The sequence below is a fragment of the Mytilinidion resinicola genome, assembly GCF_010093595.1.
Source record: "Mytilinidion resinicola strain CBS 304.34 unplaced genomic scaffold BDZ99scaffold_10, whole genome shotgun sequence".
Classification (NCBI taxonomy): domain Eukaryota; kingdom Fungi; phylum Ascomycota; class Dothideomycetes; order Mytilinidiales; family Mytilinidiaceae; genus Mytilinidion; species Mytilinidion resinicola.
Genome location: NW_022985446.1, coordinates 1,171,810 through 1,193,731, shown reverse-complemented (window position 1 = coordinate 1,193,731; position 21,922 = coordinate 1,171,810). Strand labels below are relative to the sequence as shown.

The 21,922-nt window shown below is 51.7% G+C and overlaps 9 protein-coding genes across 9 annotated transcripts; 3 read left to right on the top strand and 6 right to left on the bottom strand.

Moving 5' to 3' along the window:
• Positions 1 to 379: 379 nt before the first annotated feature.
• On the bottom strand, positions 380 to 2,722 carry BDZ99DRAFT_509154 (uncharacterized protein; the record flags this gene model as incomplete). The annotated part of the gene is made up of 4 exons (XM_033724382.1): positions 2,313 to 2,722; positions 1,986 to 2,256; positions 1,379 to 1,934; positions 380 to 1,330 (listed from the first exon to the last, which is right to left on the bottom strand). The coding sequence occupies exons 1-4, from the start codon at positions 2,437 to 2,439 to the stop codon at positions 380 to 382; spliced, it is 1,905 nt and encodes a 634-aa protein (XP_033576626.1). The 5' UTR covers positions 2,440 to 2,722.
• A 488-nt stretch (positions 2,723 to 3,210) lies between these two features.
• BDZ99DRAFT_417745 (acid protease) lies at positions 3,211 to 4,937 on the top strand (the record flags this gene model as incomplete). The annotated part of the gene is made up of 2 exons (XM_033716834.1): positions 3,211 to 3,630; positions 3,835 to 4,937. Coding segments are annotated over exons 1-2 (1,254 nt in total), but the record flags the coding sequence as incomplete, so codon positions are not given.
• A 595-nt stretch (positions 4,938 to 5,532) lies between these two features.
• Positions 5,533 to 8,042, top strand: BDZ99DRAFT_444109 (Mpp10 protein). Its single transcript, XM_033717879.1, has one exon. It carries the CDS (start codon positions 5,611 to 5,613, stop codon positions 7,813 to 7,815), a length of 2,205 nt encoding a protein of 734 aa, XP_033576624.1. The 5' UTR covers positions 5,533 to 5,610; the 3' UTR covers positions 7,816 to 8,042.
• Positions 8,043 to 8,803: 761 nt separating this feature from the next.
• Positions 8,804 to 9,943, bottom strand: BDZ99DRAFT_463435 (uncharacterized protein). Its single transcript, XM_033720084.1, has one exon. It carries the CDS (start codon positions 9,893 to 9,895, stop codon positions 9,164 to 9,166), a length of 732 nt encoding a protein of 243 aa, XP_033576623.1. The 5' UTR covers positions 9,896 to 9,943; the 3' UTR covers positions 8,804 to 9,163.
• A 1,009-nt stretch (positions 9,944 to 10,952) lies between these two features.
• BDZ99DRAFT_571436 (uncharacterized protein) lies at positions 10,953 to 11,321 on the bottom strand (the record flags this gene model as incomplete). The annotated part of the gene is made up of 1 exon (XM_033728090.1): positions 10,953 to 11,321. The coding sequence occupies one exon, from the start codon at positions 11,319 to 11,321 to the stop codon at positions 10,980 to 10,982; it is 342 nt and encodes a 113-aa protein (XP_033576622.1). The 3' UTR covers positions 10,953 to 10,979.
• Positions 11,322 to 12,185: 864 nt separating this feature from the next.
• Positions 12,186 to 14,693, bottom strand: BDZ99DRAFT_444101 (HET-domain-containing protein; the record flags this gene model as incomplete). Its single annotated transcript, XM_033717878.1, has 2 exons — positions 12,186 to 14,190; positions 14,263 to 14,693. The coding sequence occupies 2 exons, from the start codon at positions 14,691 to 14,693 to the stop codon at positions 12,684 to 12,686; spliced, it is 1,938 nt and encodes a 645-aa protein (XP_033576621.1). The 3' UTR covers positions 12,186 to 12,683.
• Positions 14,694 to 15,472: 779 nt separating this feature from the next.
• Positions 15,473 to 18,100, bottom strand: BDZ99DRAFT_463434 (methionyl-tRNA synthetase). The gene is made up of 7 exons (XM_033720083.1): positions 17,990 to 18,100; positions 17,445 to 17,814; positions 17,317 to 17,388; positions 17,084 to 17,266; positions 16,830 to 17,027; positions 16,721 to 16,778; positions 15,473 to 16,667 (listed from the first exon to the last, which is right to left on the bottom strand). The coding sequence occupies exons 1-7, from the start codon at positions 18,084 to 18,086 to the stop codon at positions 15,675 to 15,677; spliced, it is 1,971 nt and encodes a 656-aa protein (XP_033576620.1). The 5' UTR covers positions 18,087 to 18,100; the 3' UTR covers positions 15,473 to 15,674.
• A 135-nt stretch (positions 18,101 to 18,235) lies between these two features.
• Positions 18,236 to 19,158, top strand: BDZ99DRAFT_33680 (uncharacterized protein). Its single transcript, XM_033714306.1, has one exon. The coding sequence runs from the start codon at positions 18,330 to 18,332 to the stop codon at positions 18,978 to 18,980; it is 651 nt and encodes a 216-aa protein (XP_033576619.1). The 5' UTR covers positions 18,236 to 18,329; the 3' UTR covers positions 18,981 to 19,158.
• A 67-nt stretch (positions 19,159 to 19,225) lies between these two features.
• On the bottom strand, positions 19,226 to 21,586 carry BDZ99DRAFT_520989 (uncharacterized protein; the record flags this gene model as incomplete). The annotated part of the gene is made up of 5 exons (XM_033725582.1): positions 19,226 to 20,403; positions 20,459 to 20,952; positions 21,003 to 21,389; positions 21,447 to 21,486; positions 21,538 to 21,586. 5 exons carry the CDS (start codon positions 21,584 to 21,586, stop codon positions 19,226 to 19,228), a joined length of 2,148 nt encoding a protein of 715 aa, XP_033576618.1.
• Between the last annotated feature and the right edge of the window lie 336 nt (positions 21,587 to 21,922).

Below are 21,922 nucleotides of genomic sequence, written 5' to 3'. Positions count from 1 at the left end.
GAATAGTAGTATATCTGTGTCCCTAAACTTGTGACCGGGGCTCCAGCATGAGTGCTGTACGATGTCTCAACATAGATTTCCGTATACTCGTTTACCGCTGCGTGAGAGTCTCAGCGATTTGAAAAACTGAAGTTCGGCATTTCTAACCACTAAACTCGCGAGGCTATCCTAGAAAGCGTCAGCAGGCTGTACGTAGATTGTAAATGTATCTGCTGTCCACAGTTATCATCAGTACGTTGTAGCCCCCCGCAGTGGTATGGAGTCAAGTCACGTGAGACTAACGTTGGGAGGTCATGTTTTGACTAGGCTTACTCCTAGTGAACATAGTTTCGCTATCCCAAAAGCCTTAGAATTATTTAGATTCCAATTTCTGCCCCCATCACCTCCCCCGCTCTCCCCCAGCCAGTAATTTTGCTTCACGGACCTCCGCCTTTGTCAGACCGCATGTGTCTAGGAATTCGACCCAAGCAAGGAGGATCTTCTCGAGACCATCCCGCAAAGCTTCCACGACCTCTTTCACTTCTGGAGCATCCTTCTTCTCATAGTCGATCTTCCCCATAACCAAATCCTTCTTCTGAGCGACACTCATCCCCACATAATCGATGTCCGTCCAATGAACGTTCAGGCTCGTCACAAAAGCATCAATCTGTTTGATCGCTGCTACGAATGCCCTGATGATGTCAGGAACGTCCTTCTGCACCCGCCCATATGTGTCCTCTTTTAGACTACACGCTACAAGCCCAGCCAAGGCAGTGGCGGCATCTGCAATTGGCCCTGCATGGCTAAATGGCGTTCCAGCCACTACGACTGTAACAGTACGGATGAAAGAATGCCTGAATGGGATACCGGCAGGTGAGTGGATGAAGTTGTTGACCAAGTCTGACGCCCTCTCTTTTACGGCCGGGTGGTTGGATGGTGTCATTCCTGACTTGGCCATCAGGCTGCTTCCAAAGTCCAGAAGTTTCACGGCGCGCGGGCTGGATCCGGGCCGGGGAGACTTGGTCTTCACGAGGTCGCTAGCGATCTTTTCGAGACTGCCCCTAGTACCCTTGGGTGGGGTGCGGGTCACGATCTGGTCTTCCTTGAGAGGTTGTGAGATGCGAGGGACGAGATCGACGACTGGCGGTGCTGCGACTGTATCCGGATCGGCTTTGGGCGATTGGACTGCCTCGATACGTTCACCGATCCCCTTTATCTCGGCGAGACATACATTCCGAATCTTGCTCCAAGTCGAATCCTCTTTGTTGTCACGTCCAAGTTCCTGGTAGATCGTCTTGCGGCGGTTGTCGAAGCGGGTTGTGATCAGGACCAGCTCCCAAAAAGCAACATTCTATTACATATTAGCGGAGAAAATCGATAATGATTTCAAGAGACTTACCCGCGGCACTTCCTTCTTGGCCTTTAAGCCGCTCAGGAGACTCCCGTTCGGATCCTTTGAGTCGTCCGTTATTGGCTTTCCATTCTTGAGCGGCTCTTGGCCAACATATGCATCGAATGCCCTGTTGGTAAAGCGCCACAAGTTGACGAGGAAGAAGCCTTGGGTAACGAAACTCCACCAGATAGTGGGGAAATTGACTCCGCCAGGTTTACCAGTCCTCCCAAGGTTGAAAAGATGTCTGGCGACGGAAAAGTACCAATCCCATAGCGTGAGCCGGAGGAAGACGAAGTAGAGAAAGCTGCCCCCGAAAAGGGTAACGACTGTAGTCATCACAGTCACATTCAGCGATACAATCCAGCCACTCTTCAGCTGTGTCGCTGCCGGTACCACAGGACTGGTATTCTGACCTGATGGCCCCTTGCGCACCTTCAGAACTGGAAAGGCAATTCGGTCGTAATCTGCGAAGAGGTGGATTGAGGATTGAGCCACGGCGAGGCAGAGGAATAGGAAACGAAGGTAGATGGGTCGTTCATTGAGGCGGATGCGCTCGTGATACCTAGATCCAGTCAGCTCCTGCTGCTCTTGTTATGAATGCCTCTAAACGTACTTTCCAGCATCTATCCATCCCAACTTCGATTCGGTAGGTTGCGAGTAGATGAAGACCTCGCTGAACCACCACGCCGAGAATATGTAGAAGGCCAGCGTCTGCAGGGTGTGCCATCGGAAGAGGTATTTCGTCAAGGTTTCGTAGGGGACGGTTGTTGTTCGCTCGCCGATATGCATCTGTGACACTCGCAATATGTAGATAGCCAATGCTGATATAAACAGCAGGAGGGTCCGTATTCCGGCAGGGCCTACGGGCAACCATTTCCATACGACTAGAACTGCTTGATTAGCAGGTTGCTTCGCGTGGTCAGAAGAGCAGGCTGCTTACAGCTCCCTTGGCCCATCCACACAGCAATAGAATAGCATGTACCCAGGGTATATAAGCTAGCGCTCGTGAATCTTCGATGTAGCGCAGGCGTTAAGAAGTCGCGATACCGCGGTTTGGTGGGCGCCATGGTCGTAGGGTGGAGGAGCCGCTTGGCGCGCTGGAGTCGAAGTTAGAGGAGGGCGCACTTAGACTAGCATGGCAGGTTGTGAAAGCGACAATTGTAAACACCGTCTCCCTCCGCCTGAGGTAGCCAGTCAAAATACCAGGCCTTTCACAAATTTGGGCTTCGGATTACGGAAAGTGGATTGGAACACTTCAAGCGGCGTCGGAACAGTGCGAAAGAGAGTGACTAGTGAATGGTACAAGGTGAAACAAAGAAAGTGGCGTGAGAAGTGAAGGATTGGAGCTGTTGGACGGTGAGGATGTTCTGGTATTGACGACCTCTCCACAGCAAAAACACCGGCCTTGGCGCGTCGCTGTCGGCTCGTCCAGCCTTGCACCAGCTGAGTGCGCGGACGGGATCACAGGCTGGCGTCTCCCCACGACCAGCTGTCCTGGTGAAACACGCGGGAGTGGCGTCCAATCGCATTGCGGAGATGCCCCCTTGTTTGGCACCCCCGAGATCGTGAAAACACCTCTCGGAGCAGCAGGTAATGGCTCCCAGCCTTTCACCAGTCGCTCGTTCTTCTCTTTAGCGGTGCCTTCCCCCCCTCTCCCTCTCCTCTCCTCCACTCCCCTCGCTCTCCTATACTCTGCGAGAGCCTCCTGCCAGGCTGTATTTCTGTACCCTTGCTTCTCTCGATTCTGGGTCTGCTTCAATGCTTGAATCCAGATCTCTTGTTTCTGTCGGTTGCATTCGGGTCAATTGAGTTCTAAACTTCATATAATGCCTGTTAATCCTTCAGCAATTGGTGTAGCATGCCTGTCATTGCTCCCTCTTGCTTCCGCTTTCTACCCATACACACCTGTATACACTGACACCCCAACTCCTCGGGGTCGCTCACTTCGCCTTGATTCACGAATCGATTCTCAAGATGGCTCCTTCTCCCTCCCAATACACCGCACACCCCTCAGGCGGACGAACACGTACAACATAATCAACAACAACACCCCAAAGCAATCTGATAGCGTAGCAGTGGATCAAGATGGGACAGACTTCTCTTATATGGTAGCTGTCACTTTTGGGACAAGCTCGGAGGAGTACCATCTACTGGTAGATGCAGCATCTTCGAATACTTGGGTAATGAGTAGCGAGTGTGAGACAGATGCTTGCAAAACGCATAGCACATTTGGGAAAGAAGACTCAACATCTTTGACTGTGAGTCTGTTCAATCGAGCGAGGAGCGTTGATGAGTCTCCATCTACTTCCCTTATATTATAATGTTGCATGTTCAACATCTCTTTCTGCACCATGTCATGCCTTATTACAACTTTATACTCAATTATATACATCAACTTCTCTGCGGAAGGAACTCATTTCTCTTTCTTTACGAACTACCAACCCGTATCTAACACTACCTAGGTGTCAGATCAAACATTCAGCATAACATACGGCACCGGCCAGGTCAACGGCACTGTAGCAACTGATGACGTCCACGTTGGAGATCTCAGCGCTTCTCTCACCTTCGGCCTGGGTATCGGAGTTTCAAGCGATTTCACGTCCTACCCTATGGATGGCATTCTTGGCCTCGGACGAGGCGACTCAACTTCCAACGCAATCGAAGCGCCCTCACTCATGGACCTTCTGAGTACGAAATCGCTGATCAAGGCCAAGTTATTTGGTCTGCACCTTTCCCGGACATCAGATGGTGACAATGACGGCGAACTAAACTTTGGTGCGCCTGATACCGAACGCTATAGCGGCGACCTCAACTACATGTCCGTGATTGAAAACGAGGATGGATTCTGGGAGATTCCGTTAGACGATGCTGGCGTGGATGACAAGACCCTTGGGTCGAAAGGCCGGTCTGCAATAATTGACTCTGGCACATCCTGGCTCATGATGCCCGAGGGCGACGCAGTAGCTCTCCATAAACTCATCCCTGGGTACACGCAGAGCGGGGAGACTTTTACGGTACCATGCACGTCGAAACAGGCGGTGCAGCTCACGTTTGGAGGCGTGGTTTACAATGTCTCCACGGCCGATTACATTGGGGGTAAGCTGAGCAATGGGGCTTGTTCAAGCAAAATCATTGGACGGCAGACCTTCGGCCCCCACCAGTGGCTAGTTGGGGATGTTTTCCTCAAGAATGTCTACACTGTCTTCGATCTCGACGATTCCAGAGTCGGCTTTGGTGTCAAGTCGGAAGAAGCAGTAGCAAGCAGCACCGTTTCCTCGTCAGCCTCCGCAACTGGATCGCCTACAGCATCAGGTACGCCATCCAATGCTCCCACGTCCACTGTCGAGGAATTCTCCGGTGCCTCAGCGACCCCTACTTCCCTCAAGACATGTACTGCAGGCTCAACGTCATTCTCAAACTCGGGCTCCGCTAAACTCGCCCCTACAGGCACAACTTTGTTGACTGAGGCTTCTACCCCAACTGGCACTGCTGTAGTGACTGCAGAATCTCAGCAATCCCCGAGCGCAACCGCTTCGCCGACGAACAAAGGAGCAGCCGTTCGAAGTGCGCCGTCAAGCACTCTGCTTTCGGCGCTTTTTATGCTTTTTGCGTCGTTTCTTAGATGATCATGATGGGTTTCTCGTGTTGAGGACTATGTATGATCTTTCTAGTGGGATTATCTACTCCCGCCCTACATAGTGAAGACTTCGGACATCAATTGATGTTCAAGGAGCTAGCAGCATTGATTGAGGGAATCCACGACGGCTACTGCGATATCTTATAGGCCCTTGTGTTTTTTTTAGCTGGAATTCAGCATTGCATGGTGGGGTATAGCATAGCACAGCGTCCCGGAATCTAGCCAAAGTGGATCTCCGTTTATAGATTTGTGCTCTTAGCTCGACTTGAAAAATACAGAGCGACGAGGAACTACAAAAAGAGAACCGATGATGCATATGATCTAATTGCAATTGATGTGAACATGTATAGGAACGAGAGCAATAGAAGGACCGGAATCTGAAGCAGTAGAGATAGTTTGGGTACATTGCTCACGTGATAACGACTGCCTCTGATTGGCTGCCAAAAATCGTGGGGAAAGCAGAAAAAGTTCAATGTCGAAGCACCATCCGAATTCACTCCGCCACGCAAACCACGTCCCTCCCCTTTCTCGGCTGAACTGTGCACAGCCGGTATTACGGCAGCTCGCACAGTCCTTCGGCTCTCTAAATTCCACGCTAAATATGGCCACACTCTCTTTCTCACCGACAACCTCGAATTCCTCGCATACCCTCTCCGCCCAATCTGCGCACCCGCCTCCAATGAACCTTTCCAACCCAGGCCAGCTAGCCTTAATATCGAGCCTATCTACCGCCCCGCACACATTCCTCCAACCGCCCCGCGATTTACATGATGCAGCACTCGCCCTCGCGAAAAGATTTCTTGACCCGCTAGCAGCGGGGGTGAGCGAAACACATGCACAGCGACAAAAAGAGGAGCGGAAGAAGAGGAAGAGAGGCGAGTGGGATCATTCGGATTCCAGGATGCTGAAGATAAAGAAGGTACACTTGGATGGATTTGGGGTGGAGCAGGTTTGGGAGCAGGCGAGACGGGTGCTGGATGCGACCAGAGAGGAGGTGGAGAAAGCGTTGCCAGATGAGGACGATGTTGTTTATATGAATGGGACCTCGGGAATAGAAAATGGCATGAAAACTATTCGGTTTGACGAGGATGGGTTTGAGATGAGTGGGGAGGACGAAGATCTCATGGAAGATGTCGATTCTGATGAAGAGGATGAGGGCGGATCATCTGAGGAGGAGTCTGGAAGTGAGGGATCTGAGGTCGAAGATGTTGAGGAGCTCGAAGACGAGGACATGGGCTCAGACAATGAAGATTTCGATGACGAGATTTCTCAAGACGAAGAACCGGCCGACGAATTTATACCCGACCCTAATGGGCTTAATGATGGATTCTTTTCTATCGACAATTTCAACAAGCAATCGGCCTTCCTGGAACAGCAAGACATAAGAGGGGAGGCGGCCGCAAGTGATGACGAAGAAGTAGACTGGGATGCCAATCCACTGTCTGGAGTCAATGGTGGCTTTGAAGATGCCGGTCTCGAAGGTGAAGCCGGAAACGAAGAGAGCGATGATGATGACGAAGAAGGACCAACTTTCGGTCATGTCGACTTGAATGCACCAGAAGGCGAGAGCGACGACGACGAACCTCTAGAAGATGGCGACCTGGATGACCTTGGAGGTATGACCAGCACCAACAATATCATGTATGCCGACTTCTTCGCTCCGCCTGCCCAAAAAGCAAGCAAAAGCAAAAGGAAAAGTGGACGCCCAAATGCTCACAATTTTCCCGCGGCGTCTGATCCCCAAATGACTGCCCCAGAAGACAACATAGAGCGTACGATGGCTGCCGTTCATCGAGATCTCTTCGAAGACTCAGACGGAGCGGAATCTAATGGTGATCTGTCAGACTTAGATCCCGCAGACCCCAAATCCCGCCGATCAGCTCATCAACGCAGGCAGGCTAAGATTGCAGAAGAGATACGGAAACTCGAAGCAGTTAATGTCGCCAAACGGGATTGGACACTCTCTGGAGAAGTACGAGCCGTCGATCGCCCGATAAACTCTCTTTTGGAAGAGGATCTTGAATTCGAGCGTGCAGGCAAGCCAGTTCCTGTCATCACAGCCGAAGTCAGCGAAGACATCGAGGCACTCATCAAACGACGCATCATTGCCGGCGAATTCGACGAAGTGCGGAGACGACGGCCAGACGATTTGGCTACAGGTTCAGGCGCGAGGAGAGGCAGATTCGAGCTGGACGACTCCAAGTCTGCCAAGGGCCTCGCCGAAATCTACGAGGAGGATCATCTTCGCAAGAACGACCCGAACTTTGTCGACGCCAAAGACGAGAAATTGAAAAAGGAGCACGCGGAGATTGAGACGCTGTGGAGGAGCGTGTCAGGGAAATTGGACACTCTATGTTCGTGGCACTATAAGCCGAAGCCGGCCGCGCCGAGTCTCGAGGTTCGTGTCGACGCTCCGGTAATCCAGATGGAGGATGCTAGGCCGACAACTGGCGGTGAGGCCAACATTAGCATGCTGGCTCCGCAAGAGGTGTACAAGCCTGGTGTCGAAAGGACGAAAGAAGAGGTCGTTACAAAGGGTGGACTGCCGGTTGCCCGCGACGAAATGTCGAGAGAGGAGAAGCAGCAGAGGCGGCGAAGGGAGAAGGAGAGAATCAAGAAGGCTGGAAAGAATGAGGGCGGAAAGGCGAACCAGGAGAGCAAGAAGAGCAAGGAGAAGAAGCAACTTCTTGGAGACTTGAAGAAGGGGAGTGTTAAGGTCATTGGCAAGCGGGGCGAGCTGAGGAATGTTGAGGGTAAGGAGGTGAAGGAGGCAGCGAGGGTTGGTGGTGGAAGCTACAAGCTTTGATATAGCCACTCGTAGTTTGTGTGCTTTCAATACGTCAACAAGCGTTTTGTGCTGAGCCTTTATACCCATCGTGCCACATAGAACCGTACCTTTCTTCTACTTTTCAGGCGTCACCGCAAGCGCTCAAGATATTCGTATTAAGAACATGTCACATTTGACACATTCAAAGGGAGTGTCAATACAAAACAAGTCTCTATCAGTTTGTCCATCTTCGGACGGAGTCACGCATACTTGGCAATAGGGCATTCTTTCACTAACTGGAGTACCTACGCATTTCTAGCTACAAGTCCTAATGTAAGATCTATCAAGGCCCATTAAAAGAGCAAGTGCGGCTTTCATGCGAGCAGGAGCGCTAATAAAAGCACCAATCGAGCAAGTGGACGATAGTATTGATGCATTCCCGTCTGAGCTCGAAGTAGTCTTGGCCAAGGCAAGAACAGCGCGCCAGTAGCCATTGTCGAGTGAGGGCGGGAGCGAGGAGGAGCAGACCGCAACTCAGCAGCAGGCCGAGGCACATCAACAGAAGATGGAAGCCGACAATGAGCTGCAGAAAGCTGAGGAGTAGGCGTTGAGGCTTGAGATGCAGCAGGAAGACTAAGAGATCGAGTCGCTCCACAATGCAAAAGCGCTTGCGCAGAAAAGATGCATCTAGCACCTAGCATCAGCCACTGCGCACTGGACAAATCATGCACAGGAAGACCATCTCTCGGAGAAATTCGCTCGGCTATCATCTTGGTTTACGAAGTTGACGGATGAGATGTTTGGAATGAGGCCTAGCTAGGAAGCAAATCGCACTGCTGGCGCGAAGCTACCCCAAACAGCGTCAACAAGGTGTACACCAAATGGAAGTGCATCCGCTGCCATTGGTTTCTATTAGTACATTGGAGTCCCACAGACAGTGACAGGAAAGTGTACGAATATCTATGGCCAGGCCCTGTATCTTAGTATCAGACCCTCGAGCATCCTAACCACTCCATTTATTTTCACCTATAACTTCCATCACGGTAATGCTAGCATCAAGACGCAAGTTCGGACTAGAAGAAAGTCTTGTAGGATTTCAGACATCGAATAGCATGTCAACAGCCCACAGACGGGAGTTGAAAGGGCGCTACAACAGGGACTACCAGATGGTGACCTTGCTAGGTCTACAGTATAATGCCCACCCAGTATCTCTACAATCAGCCTTTCTTTGATACTCCATCAACTTCATTGCTGGATCTTGGGTCGTTCAACGTTGTGCTGGTTCATCACCAGAGCCAGCACCACTCCTCCGTTGACTCATAGCGCGAATAGCTCGCCCAGTGATTGTCCTCAGAGGTAGCCGCGTCCCAATACTTGCCTTTGTGCCCTAATCCATAATCTCGGACCCTTGGAGCTCATAGAACTTCTTTGCTTCGTCGGCGTTCGACTCCTGAGAGGCATCTTCCTTCGCATCTTCCGTTAGAGACTCCACCTCAGGCTCTTCAACGAGTGAATCTGGCTTAGCTTCTTCCGCTGGCGAATGTACCTTAGCTTCATCCACGGACGGCGGCTCTACCGTCACCTTCTCCGTGTCAAAGCGAATACCAGGTACGTCCTCAGCTGCATGCCTCATATCCAGCAGCTTCTGCTTGTGATCGTTTCTTCCCAGCCAGCTAGCGTACCAAGTCGGTTCGCCGTGCTTAATCCGACATCTTGAATCCCACCGCTTATCCACAGCACCGCACTGGAGCCAATGGTTCTTATCACCATCCTTGACCCTGCTCCGATCCATGCAGTCGAGACACAAGCCATCGAAGTATGCCTCCGTGGCGCGGACGCCGCCAAAGACCACTCCGATCCAATTGATGTTGCAATCGGCGCAGTCGGGCGCGGCAGATTGATGCTTGAATTGGCGTATGCGCTGTGTAATCTCGCAAATAGAGGTGCGGAGGGTGAAGTCCTCCAAGGGGAAGACGTTCAGGTTGACGAGCTCAGACAAGTACTCTGAGATGGTGACTTTCCAGCAATCGCACGAGTGCGGGAGTCGCAGAAGGTTGCGAGCATGAATCCAGAGGCGGGAATGCAGGATTGTCTTGAGGCGGCCACGGGCCTGATTCATAGAGCCTAGTAGGTGTGGATAAATTGAGTTGCAAGAGGCAGAGAGGAAGAAAGAGATCGAAAGCGAGGGTGGGATGAAGGCATGAGGTGGAGTGAGTGATCACGGGCATTACATACCAATGAAGTCTGGGGGTGCGACATTCAGATGCTTGAACCGGAAATGCACCGGCTTCCTCTCTGTTACGGGTCCAGGGCTATTGTAAACAAGCCATTTTGTGACGTCTGCAAATCCCTCGGCGTAGTCAAACACATAGCAAGGCAGCGCAAGTTCGCGGGCGATGTCGGGCTTGAGTGTGTCGACGTGGACGTTGCGGGCATACCAACCAGCGAAGAAATCTTTCAGATAGTCATTGAGATAGAATCCGTAGTGATTGCCGATTTCGATGATATGCCAAAGCTGGGCTCGTGAGATGCCTATAAGGTCCTGCGGAATCCGCCCATGGAATGCTCCAAGCCACACCTCCAGGCCATCAAGCGTGTCTCCGCGGCGATCAAAGTTGACAAGATCCGCCTTGGGCTCCTTGCGCCAGAGTCTGACGAAGTGGTCGGCGCTCCGGAGGAGAACAGCCTTGTTGCACTCGACGGTCGTGATCCGGCTTGCCTCTTGGCCATCTTGCTCGTAGTACTCGGTAATTACGACAGTGACGTCGTGGCGAGCATCTGGGTTGAGGCCATCACCGACGATTGCCATGGGCTGTGTAGGGCCCACCATGGCGTCGATTGATCGAGTAGATGGCGGATGGTGGGTGGATGGGGGATGGACGGATGAGGAAGGACGGATGAGGAAGGAGGGTTGAGGTGAAGAGAGTGAGGTCGAAATAGAAGTCGGCACTACCTATGACGTGACCCCAGCCAACCCACGTGGACAGCTTCCCCCCCAGGCTTCGCTGAACATAGAGCGGCAGCCCTAACACTGTCTGAGGTGGCCCGGAGGGCTATGGCTTTATCAAATTTGTCGTTTTGCCATTTTTGATAACTCACTAGCGGCGTCAGGCAAGCTTAGAGGACGTGTGTATCGAAAGTACATGATTTAAAGAAGAATCACAGACTTGTGGATTGCCACCTTTTGCCCGTTCCTACATCACCTAAGAGCCCATCCCGCGTCTCCTCTCAATCATCATGCCAGCATCAATCCCAACCGGCGGCCCCCGCTCCTGCTCAGCCTCTTCACGGAGGGCAATATATAGAATTGCAGCGACAGCCACACAGAGCATTACGCAGAACACTAGACAGCCCACCAATACCGTGAGGATAGAGCCAACTACATCCCGAACTGCATGGCGGACTCCCAGGGGCGAACAGTACAGGACAACGCATGCAACGATGAGTAGTTTCGTGAGCGCGGGGGCAGCAGCGTTGTATCTGGCGCGGCCATCGTCCCTGGCGTGGCCGCTGTCGTCTCCGTGAGCATCTATGACGGTCTCCATATTGGAAGCGCAGATCTGGGGAGTCGAAACGTAGATGGGTTGTGCGGGAGGTGGAGATGGTAGAGCGGTCGGTGGCCAGAAATCTTAACAGAGCCAACGCATCGGAGCACTTCAAACTACGTCAGAACCTGCTACCACAAAGACCACACGTTGGAAAGAAAAGCCAACTCACCTCTTAACCACTCAAGCAGGTCTGGGCCCAAATCTATCGCACTCCTCAATCGCCATCCCAGCATCAATCCCAACCCACCGCTCCTCATTGTACTATCTCTCATCCACCTCAGCTGTAGCCCGACGTCGAAGACGTCTAATGTGTGCATCGAGCACGGAAACTGTCCACATAATCGACTCGAGAGCTGCCTCAACAGCATTCGCGGTCTCACGGCGAATACCAGCGGGTACACCAGCCCATAAAACGTGGGTGCAGAAGAGGGCGACACATGCGAGTGAGAAAAAGAAGAAGAAGAGTGAAAGGGGGAGATCTATAGAGCCTGTTGGTTGTAGCACAGTGGAAATGTGTGTTGAAAGAACATAAACGACAGTTATGGGAGTGGACCTGAGATGTAGTCGGATGGTAGGAAGCGGCGAAGCCAAAGAACGGGCGGAGCTGCGGCGAGGTGATGCCTTCGGACGTTGCTAGCTTAATGAGAGCTGGCTATAATGGACGTGATGAAGATGATGTGTTGCGTCAAATGTTGTGTTGGATGATTGATAACCCAAAGAGTAGGTAGAAAAACGGTAACGCGTGCCTGCTAGACAGCTACGCTGGCCGCTGTTACCTTACCATGGTGATTGTCGGAGGAAAGAGACTACAGCGTGATAGGACTACGAGCGAGAGAAGCACCAGGATACACATTCAGGTCTGCGAGTGTTCGAAGAAGTTCGTATCACAATTTCTTTTGCTACGAGATGCACATTATGTTTACGAGCATATGCGAATAAAACAGTGAAGTAAGGAACCGCTCATAATGGGTATATTGAAAATGCCCCAAAAAAATAGAATAACAAGAAGCAAAGCTTGAACACAGCTCTTACAAAGAGAACAAATTGACGTAATTCATGTCCCACGTCCCATTACCGACAGTCATCCCCACGAGTGATCAGCACCTACGTCTTCGCGTGGCGGCTGCCTGACAGTATGCCGAGCGTGCTTCAACATCTCAGATGAGGGACAAAGTATGACAGGGTAAGCGCTGATTCCGCGTCTGCCTCCCGTGTCTCCGTCTAGGAGGCCATCTGGGAGACTAGATATCGGCTTGCTGAAAGCTAGGTCGCTTCAAAAACGACTTTCAATGCATGGGGGTATGACGACAACAGTGTAGTCCAGATCGTTTCGAGTTCCACGTGGACTCAGTTGTTCAATCAACGCAACTCGAACACCCTCTCAATCACTCCATCTGAGCCATCTTTCCAAGCATCAACAGCTTCCTCGTGCATCATATCACCGACGTAGCACTCTCCGATGAAGCGATAATAATCGCCCTCGGGACGAAGAACGAAAGGCACCTGTGCGCCAAACAAAATGCAGATGAGATCATCGTTCTGAAGAGTTCCCGGACCAAGACCAAGCTTGCCTTTTTGGGTGTGGAACGGCGTCCGGTAACAGCTGTATCGCCACAGCGCCTCCTTACCACGGTCTGGGTTGCCGTGATCAGAGGCGATTTCGAGAAGGCGAGGGTAGTCATCGGGCCAGTTCTCCTTGACCCAGTCTGGGTCTTGCTCATTGAGGAAAGCGATGAAGTCGCCAATATGCCTATCGTCATCCTCAAGCAACCATCCATGTTCGCACCGGCCCGCAGTTAAGGTGTTTGCAATCATCTCTGCAGTATCGCCTTTAGAAGCGGCAGACTTGACCCAGTCGACGAGCTTGCTCCCGGCGACAATAAGGTCGCAGAATGGGAAGTAAGGGAGGGCGTTTGTCACGACGTCAACCTCAACGCCTTTCAACCTGAGCCAGTTTGGGTTTTCGCAGGGGAGCTGCTCCATGTCCATGGAGGTGGAGGCGTGGAACCCGTTCCCGGAGCCGAAACCCATGAATGGGAAAACGACGATCTTCTGGGACCAGTCCGGTACCCAGGAAGGATATTCGAATTTAAGGTTTCCCTCAGCATTGATGCTGGTGTACTCGTGTGTCACGAAAGACAGCAAGTCGAGGGTGTTGTCCTGGTTGAGGATCTTCTTTGCGACTTCAGTGTAGATTTCGTGAACCGTTTGGGTGTAGTCAGGTTCGAGGAACACATCACCTTTCTCCAGGTTGGTGTATTTGGTAGGGAAACCTAATAGGCCATAGATCTTGTCGCGAGGATCTGAAACGTCAAATGACCGGGCCCAATCGAGCAAATGCAGGAAAGGATGGGTATTGGGGTTCTTGTCCAACTGTTGTCCGCAAATGTAGTGCATAAAGTATGCGTTCTGCATGTTGCGTGATTCAAGCAGTGCGTGTAGCTTTGTGTCCTGCCGAATGTGATCCACAGCTATGCCAACCCATTTCCATTCGATTTCCACATCTCCCCAGATCAGTGTAGCCTCTCTTGCCAGAACAATTTCTTGAATGACCCACATCCGCACGAACCAGTTGTTGAGGAAAAACGACGTCACGCTTCGCCATAGTTGAGACCCCAGATCTGGAGGATATTGCGTATCGGTAGGAGGAGGGTTCTTTCGTATCGATCGGAAGGTGGCAGGTCTCTGGACCCAAGGCTTCATGTGACTCGTGTTGGCAATGGCGCAGACAATGGCAAAGGCATTGTGCCCTTCATCGTAGAAATCGTCGCCGAGCCATACAATAACTCTGGAGGCGCCTTTGTAGATGGCGTGCATTTGGCGAACTTGGTGTCCCCTTTCGCCGGGGTCTTCTTGGTTGATACATCTACACAAAGCGTATCAGGAGTCGATCTCAACATGCCATTGTAACAATACTAGCGGTTGGGGAAATCCATACACAGCATCTACCCAAATCCACCTTGCGACATCAGGCTTCCTGAGCCGCTTCAGCGCTTGGTGGAGATTCCCGGTGACGAAGACCTTTTGCTTGTTGCAAATGACTTCATTTGCGTCGGATCTTGCGCCCCAGACGTACGATAAAGCTTCGTAAGTTTGGTGACCCTCGTGCAGTCGCGTATGCGAGAGGTTGCAGGTAATTATGTCGTCCCCAGATCCAGGCTCCAGCTGGAGAAGGCGGACAGAGTCCTCGGTAGGAAGATCGTCATAAAGCGCAGGTGTGAAGATAGAAAGGCGATTGGATTTGCGCTGTAATTTGCTCTTCTTCTCCGAGGGGAGCGTGTCGGCGTTGACATGGATAGGTCGTGATGCTTGGCCCCGAGGGTTCTTGGTGAGGTCCTTGCCGAAGCAGCAGAGGAATTTGGATGGCATGGCGATTTCCTCTGGTGGTTCGTGCAATAACTGTAAGTAGCAAAAGGTGGTTACGTCCGTATCTTTTATGGCGGAGATTTCATGGCCAGCCGGGCGGGGCGAAGCATGAGAATAGCTGCGAGGTGTGGTTCCCCTCCTGCAACGCCTAGCCCTTTACCTCGTCGATTGGTGGCAGAGAGGCTGGGATAAGGATCTGAGCATGCTTCGAGGCGCGAGGCGCCTCAGGCAGAAGGCTGTGGAGCCAGGCTTGGGGGCCGTTTATATGTAGATTCATTGGCCCGCTCACTCAACCAAGCATTAGCAATACGACTAGGGGGGTGGTCTTGAGACGGGCCGGGGCACGGACGGCAGCTAGGTGAGTGAATGCCTCAGCCACAGTGCACTACATCATGACGCGGCCTGTAATTATTGGCTTCGGGAGCTAAAAACAGTAAATCCTTGATACCGCTCTTGCCTCCCGATTTAGCGCCTTAGTGAAGGTGAAAAGAGCCTCAGGACTGTAAACTTGTCTGGTTCATGGAATACAGTTCAAACGGCGACCTCTCCTAGCCTCTTCTGGGACTTTTCCTCAAGGCTGCAACTTGGACGAGTCATTTGATACATATTGTACTTAAGCTGGTTGCATCAGAGTGTGACGTGTAGTTCAATCGAAGAATGATTCGCATTTAGCTATTCTCCATCATGATATAGTAGGTGCCAGGCACCCAATTAATGGACAAGACTGCTCATTGATGTGGATAAGTCAGTATTGGTCAGTATCGGTCAGATCTTGTCACAGTGCCGTGCTTAGGTAGTACAGATCGTATCTTTGTATTTTTGCAGCATGTTGAATCGCGCTCACTCGCTGCGCGGGTATCCGCTCGTGAACTCCCCAAATAACCCAGCTTTCCTCTTACAAGTCATAAAAACAGAAGCCCTATGATCCAAACACACCCCGACCACAGAAGAAGACGTCTAAACCGCTACGAGGGCTGGACTCGCTCACGAAGAAGGCAACACAACCTGCTCGACGCCCTTGGTGACTTGATCAACCGCACTTTCGCCCGCCGGCAGCTGCTCCGATGCACCCTTTTCAGCCGCCTCCACGCCTCCCACCTTAGCTGCTTCCACGCCTCCCGTCTTGCCTTTCGCCGCCTTCTCCTTCTTAGCCAGCTTCTTTTTATCTTTCTTGACTTTCTTGGCGGCGGCTTTCGCAGCCTGTTCGGCCTTTGCCTTCTTCTGTGCTTCGCCGCCGAAGAGCTCTCGCCATTCCTGTTCCTTTTCGGCCTTGATGACGCTAAAGAGAAGAGCAGCTTGGCCAATCTTGTGGCCAGGCTCGATGCTGCCCACTTCCCAAACATCTGGAATGATGAGCAGATCTTGGTTGAGCATCTTGAGGATGGAAGTAGTTGTTTCGGGCATGTAAGGCTCGACGAGCGATGCGAGGAGGTGGATCTGGTTGAGGGCAAGGCCTATAACTGCTGCGGCCTTGTCTGGCTCTTCGGCTGCAAGCTTGTTGTCGAGCTTGTTGTGCTGGAGTAAAGAGTTGCCGAGACTGCTGACGCGCAACACAGTCGCAAGAGCGGCCCTGATCTTGACTGCTTCGAGTTCTTCATTGTACTGAGCCAACGCGGCATTGACTTCCTTCTTGTAGTTCTCGAAGGCAGGTTCCATGTATTTCGTCCAGTCTGGTACCACTGACTCGTATTTGGCGTTGCAGAATTTGATGACTCGGTTGACAAAGTTTCCAAAGTTCTTGAGAAGCTCGTTGTTGTTTGCGTCAATGAAACCATCCCATTCGAACTCGGAGTCGCTGGTTTCAGGTCTCCTGGCAAGCAGATAGTATCTCCAGACGTCTGGAGGAATGCCGGTCTCTTTAGCATTGGTTCCGAAAACACCAATACCCCTTGATTTGCTGAATTTACCGTGCTCGTAATTCAGATACTCGGTGGTTGACAGCATGTTCAGCTGAGTCCACTTGTCTCCAGTTCCGATCTTGTGATGTCAGTATCCAGTGCTCACAGATTCGGTAGAACGTAGATGCTTACTTGAGAGCCCGGAAAGATGACGGTGTGGAACGGGACATTGTCCTTGCCCATGAATTGGCTACAGGACTGTTAGAATCAAAGGTCGGTGTGTTGACATGGCATAACATACTATAGTTTCACACGCTCCGGATCTCTCCACCATTTCTCCCACTGATCTGTATAGTTGGCTGTAATAGAGACATATCCAATACAGGCATCAAACCACACGTATAGAACCTTGTTTTCGTAACCATCAAGGGGCACTTTGGTGCCCCATTTGAGATCTCGGGTAATACCACGAGGCTGTAGTCCTTCGTTCAGCCATGACCTATGGAGCGAATGGTCAATATGTCAATACTACATATTACTCCGAATCATACTGACTGGGTGATGTGGATTCCATTCGACGACCATAACCCTTTCTGTGAACTCTCCTCGAACCACTTGGTTATCGCTGGCTGGAGTTTGTCGAGTTCAATGAATATATGTGTTGTATCACGAGGCACGGGTGTTGCTCCGTCGAGTTTGCACTTGGGGTTAATGAGCTCTAGAGGATTGAGAAGATTCCTGAGGTCCCCCTTAGCGCTACTCGAAAGCGACTGATTGAGGCTACTTACCCGCACTTGTCACACTGATCTCCTCTGGCATCGGGATATGCACATGGTGTGCCATCGTCCAGCAGTTTGGGGCTTTCTTCGTGTTAGTATACCCACAAGGACGGAGGACTTCCCAATTACAGGCTTACCATGTGCCCTCGACGAAGCGATCCGCCAAGAAGCTGTTGTGTGTCTCACAGTATGGCTGCAAGGTAGTCTCCTCTTTCAAGTACCCATTCTTATGTAGTTTCAGAAACATGTCCTGGGCGATGTCCGTCTGCTGCTGTGTCGGTGTCCTACCAAAGTGGTCAAAGGAGATGTTGAACCATTCGTAGACTTCGGAGTGTATTTTGTAGTATTTGTCGCAAAGCTCCTGGGGAGTGACACCTTCTTCCAAGGCCTTCGTTTCAGTAGCAGTACCATACTCGTCCGTCCCGCAGATGTAGAGGGTTTGGTAGCCTCGAGCTCGGCAGAAGCGAGCGAAGACATCGGCTGAGAGGACTGAGCCTACAACGTTGCCTGGGAATCGGAATTAATTTCTGTCTATTTCTCAAGCTGGAGAGAAAGCTCTTTGACTGGCTATGACAGTTCTGGCGCTTTTCAAGCCCAGGTAGACTCCCAATGAATATGACAAGGCTCATCGTTGGTGGGGTGTTGCGGGGCACTGCAAACATCACGAAAGTCGAAAACTCACCGAGATGGGGAACATTGTTGACGTATGGAAGAGCGGATGTAATGAGAATGTTCTTCTTGCCGTCCTCGGGGAGGACAATTTTCTTTGCGCCCGCCATGATGTGATGTGAAGAGGTCGGAGTCATGGTCGTGTGTGAGTCCCGTAAGGCCAAAAGTCCGACGCGGAACTTATCACCACGTGACCGTCTTATCGGGGTTTCATTTTTGATAAAAGACCGAGACGGAGACGCACAGACGCACAGACTGTAATCATTACTATACAAATGTGCTCGCTCTGGCTTGCAAAGCGAAGTTCCATCAGCTTCCCAGGCCTCTCATACGGTGCGTGACAGAGATCCAAAATGGAAGACGACCCATTTGGCGACGTCCTCGACCTCGAGGAAACCTACTACCAGGAGGGCTACGCACTCGGTGTAGAAGACGGTTCGCGAGCGGGACGCATAGAAGGCCGGCTCTTCGGTCTTGAGAAAGGATTCGAAAAGTTTGCTGCCATGGGTTTACTGCATGGGAAGGCATCTGTCTGGAGCTCTCGAATTCCAGCAACGAAAAAGCAGCCTGAAAAAGGCCTCGTGGCACCCAAGGAGTTGGCGGAACCCTTAAGTCATTCAGCGGCAGAAGGCCAATCATCATCTGAGCAAGCTAATGCTGTTCAAAATGGACTACCGCCTCTCCCAGAGAATCCCCGCCTAGCTAAACACATCACTACTCTACATGTCCTCACGGAACTTCCCACATTTTCGACAGCCAACACCGAAGACGCTGTCGCGGATTTTGATGACCGGTTCAGACGTGCTGGAGCAAAGGTGAAAGTGATCGACCGAATCATAGGCGAGGGTGACGCCGACACTACGGTTGAAGCCGAAGTGATCGGTTTCCAGGCTGTGTCGGGTTCGAGTACCGAAAGGAAAGAGAGAGGACATGGTGTGAAGCTCTCCCAAGCGGAGAGACCTACAGACAACATGGAAGATTTCGGGGGACGAAAGGGGATGTAGCAAAGATCCACGATTATATCACAAAGGCGAAGGAAGCAAGAGATAGGAATAGTCGATGAAGTCCCCAGTTTCTATCCAGTTTCTATACAGATCCAAAAGAGCGGCTATAGGCCCAAAGCACCGGTGTTCTGACCAAAGGAAGAGTAATCATAAGAAGTGGATATCAAAATCCTTGACTCCAAACAACAACACCAAGAAACGCCCTCGCACTCCTATTACAAGACAGGATATTTGGCACCAAAAGATCACATCATCATACTTCGCCGCCTCCCAGCTGCTCTCCCCTCTCTGCCGCTAACACCCGCGCTCTCATCCCCCGACGCGACCCCTGAAGATGTCGTGTTCGATGAACGCTTCATGGTGCTGCTGCTCTTCCTCTCGTCCACACTTTTGCCAGCAAGATTGGATGAGCTAGAGCTCCTTGACGTACTGGGCTGCTTCAATATTGATGGTAAAGTCCCGGATGCGGGCACCGACGAATGTCTTCTGCTCGTCTTGGTTTGCTTTGCGAGGTCGATGCGTGAACGCCCGGTCGTCGGTGCATCGGTAGGGGATGAGTCCGTAAAATCGTAGATGGCAAGGCCGTCTTTATCCTTCGCCATATCCTTTTCTTGCGGATGCTCTTGTGACCTATCTATTCGCTCCGGGCCCCTGTCTGCCTCCGCGATTTGTACCGACTTCCTCCTCGAGTTTGCGGTCGCGGAGACTAACTTCGAAATCGCGTGTGCTGTTGCCGAAGGATATTGAGTTGGAGGCACCAGGTCATTGCCACCTTGCTGTCCGGCCTGAGCCATCTGCCGCCCTGCCTTCTTACTCAAAGGGCTATCTTTCTCCCCAACCTCGTCTCGTTCCGCTTCATTAGGCTTCTGTAGACGTTTCCACGCAGAGTCCGAACCTTCCTCCTTTTCTCGCTTGACTACTACGTCCCGCAGCTTACTCCTGTCACTGGTCGCCGGCTCAGCGCTCATTGAACGACGGTCTTCTGGTTTTGGTCCAACAGCATCGGCAAGCTCTTTTGTCGGCCGCCGCATCTTACTAATCAAATTGGGTTCGGCGTAGTTGACTTGAGGTCGTGCACGACGGGCGGCACGTCCAGCCAGGCCATTGGCATCATTTGAAGTGCCAGACGGATTAAGGTCAGCCGGTGGTGGGGTATCTCTCGTCTCTGGACGCTGTGTGGATGGATTCGTTGGTGGTGAGAACATATTGTCCGTTGCAGGGGTTTTTGGTGGGAGAAATTCGACGGGTTCTTCAACAGGCTCTGTCTGGATCGGGGCAACTTCGACGGGCTCAAATCTCGGCCGCCTATTAGGGAGTCGTTGACTACGAGAGGAGGGCTTCGACGGCTTCTTCGCGTCAGGCTTTTCGGAAGGCGTCGGTTTTGGTTTCTTGGGTGAGAGAATAGGGTCCGTGTTCACAGGTTCTAATGGACTCGATTAGCATGGACGGGTGGAGGACACTGGGACATTTGAACGTACTGCTACCCAGTATCTTCCTCTCAGGCGCGCTCAGTGGATGAGAATCATTGCTGGGGTCCATCTCAGTGTCCTTGTCAGATACGCCTGAAGTCCCTCTGCGAGTGTATTGGAACGAGTCTGGCGTTGTTTCCGCTACTTCATGGGCATCGTCCTCCTCTCTTACACTAAGTTTCCTCTTAGCTCCAACTTTGAGGCCCCCATTCTTCTCATTAGACGATGCTCCCTCTTCGCCTCCCTCTGGAGATGATTGATATACGGACATGCGACGGATAGTGAGCTTCGGATTGCTCTCCCGGCGCTTTCGACGAGTTTCAAGCATGACGTTCTGGCCGGGATTAAGATCGTCAGAGCCATTGTCGACCATGTGATGGCTTGCCGATGGTCGAGGGTCGAATTGAATAGGCTCTTCGGTATCGAAGCGAGCAACTGGTGGTGGTCCAATGTCCGGAGACTGGGAGTCTGGATCTTCTAGCATTCCACGTAACTGATCCGCACTACATCGATTAGCCTCTTCCAAATCTCTCAAATAAGTATGGAAGCATACCTCATAGTCTTTCGCGGATAGTGTTTGTCCTCCGTGATTGTGGGCAGCTTCCCATCATCGCCTTCGAATTGTCTAAATCCAGCCCCGCTCCGCCAATTCCTTTCATCCGGGCTTCTCCTCGTTGCTGCGGTCTGTGATTTGCACCGTCTCTGGCGCTCTGGATTCTGTATCTGGCCCAGCTCGGCCACCAGTGTACCAAGCTCGTGTATCTTGGCCTCCAACTTGTCTCTGACGGCATATATGTTCTCCGCCGAAGGGCCGTCGGACTGATTATCAAGTGCTGTCTGTAGGTTGATAACCTGTTCACGTAGCGAGAGGTTTTCGGCGAGGAGACGGGAGCCTTCATTCTCGAGGTTGCGGATGCGCACGGATTGGGTAGAGTTGGTTCTGGTAACTGTCAGCGTGAAATACCTAATAAACACCGAGTCTATATGCAATACTAACTTAGCTAGCTCTCTGTTCTGCCTCAAAAATCTCCGCTTCACTATAGTGATATTAGCAGTGTCTTCTTGTTCCCGTGTTGTCGTCAACTTACGAGCATCCACGGTCTCAGTACTTTGTGGTGCCTCGTTCAGGCGCGCCATATGCGCCGGGTAGGTATGGGAATAAATATGATGCTGCGCGTTGTGTCAAGCTGTCCGGTACGGGGATTTGAGACATAGAGGGGCGTGGCTGCCGTGATTGAGGTGGTCGGTGGTAGAAAGGGTGGTTTGGATGATGAGGGCCACTGTTTGTTGACAGGCGGCGATCGGAGCAACCAAAAAAAGAGCTGCCCTGTGCGCGAACACGTGAATTGGCCGAGTCGCGTCAACCCACCAAGACTCCACGATACTACGACGATTTCTTGAACCACTTATCACCGCAGCAATCGGAGCGCTCTTACATTCTTCGTCCTGCTCGTGAGATTGAACCTCAATATC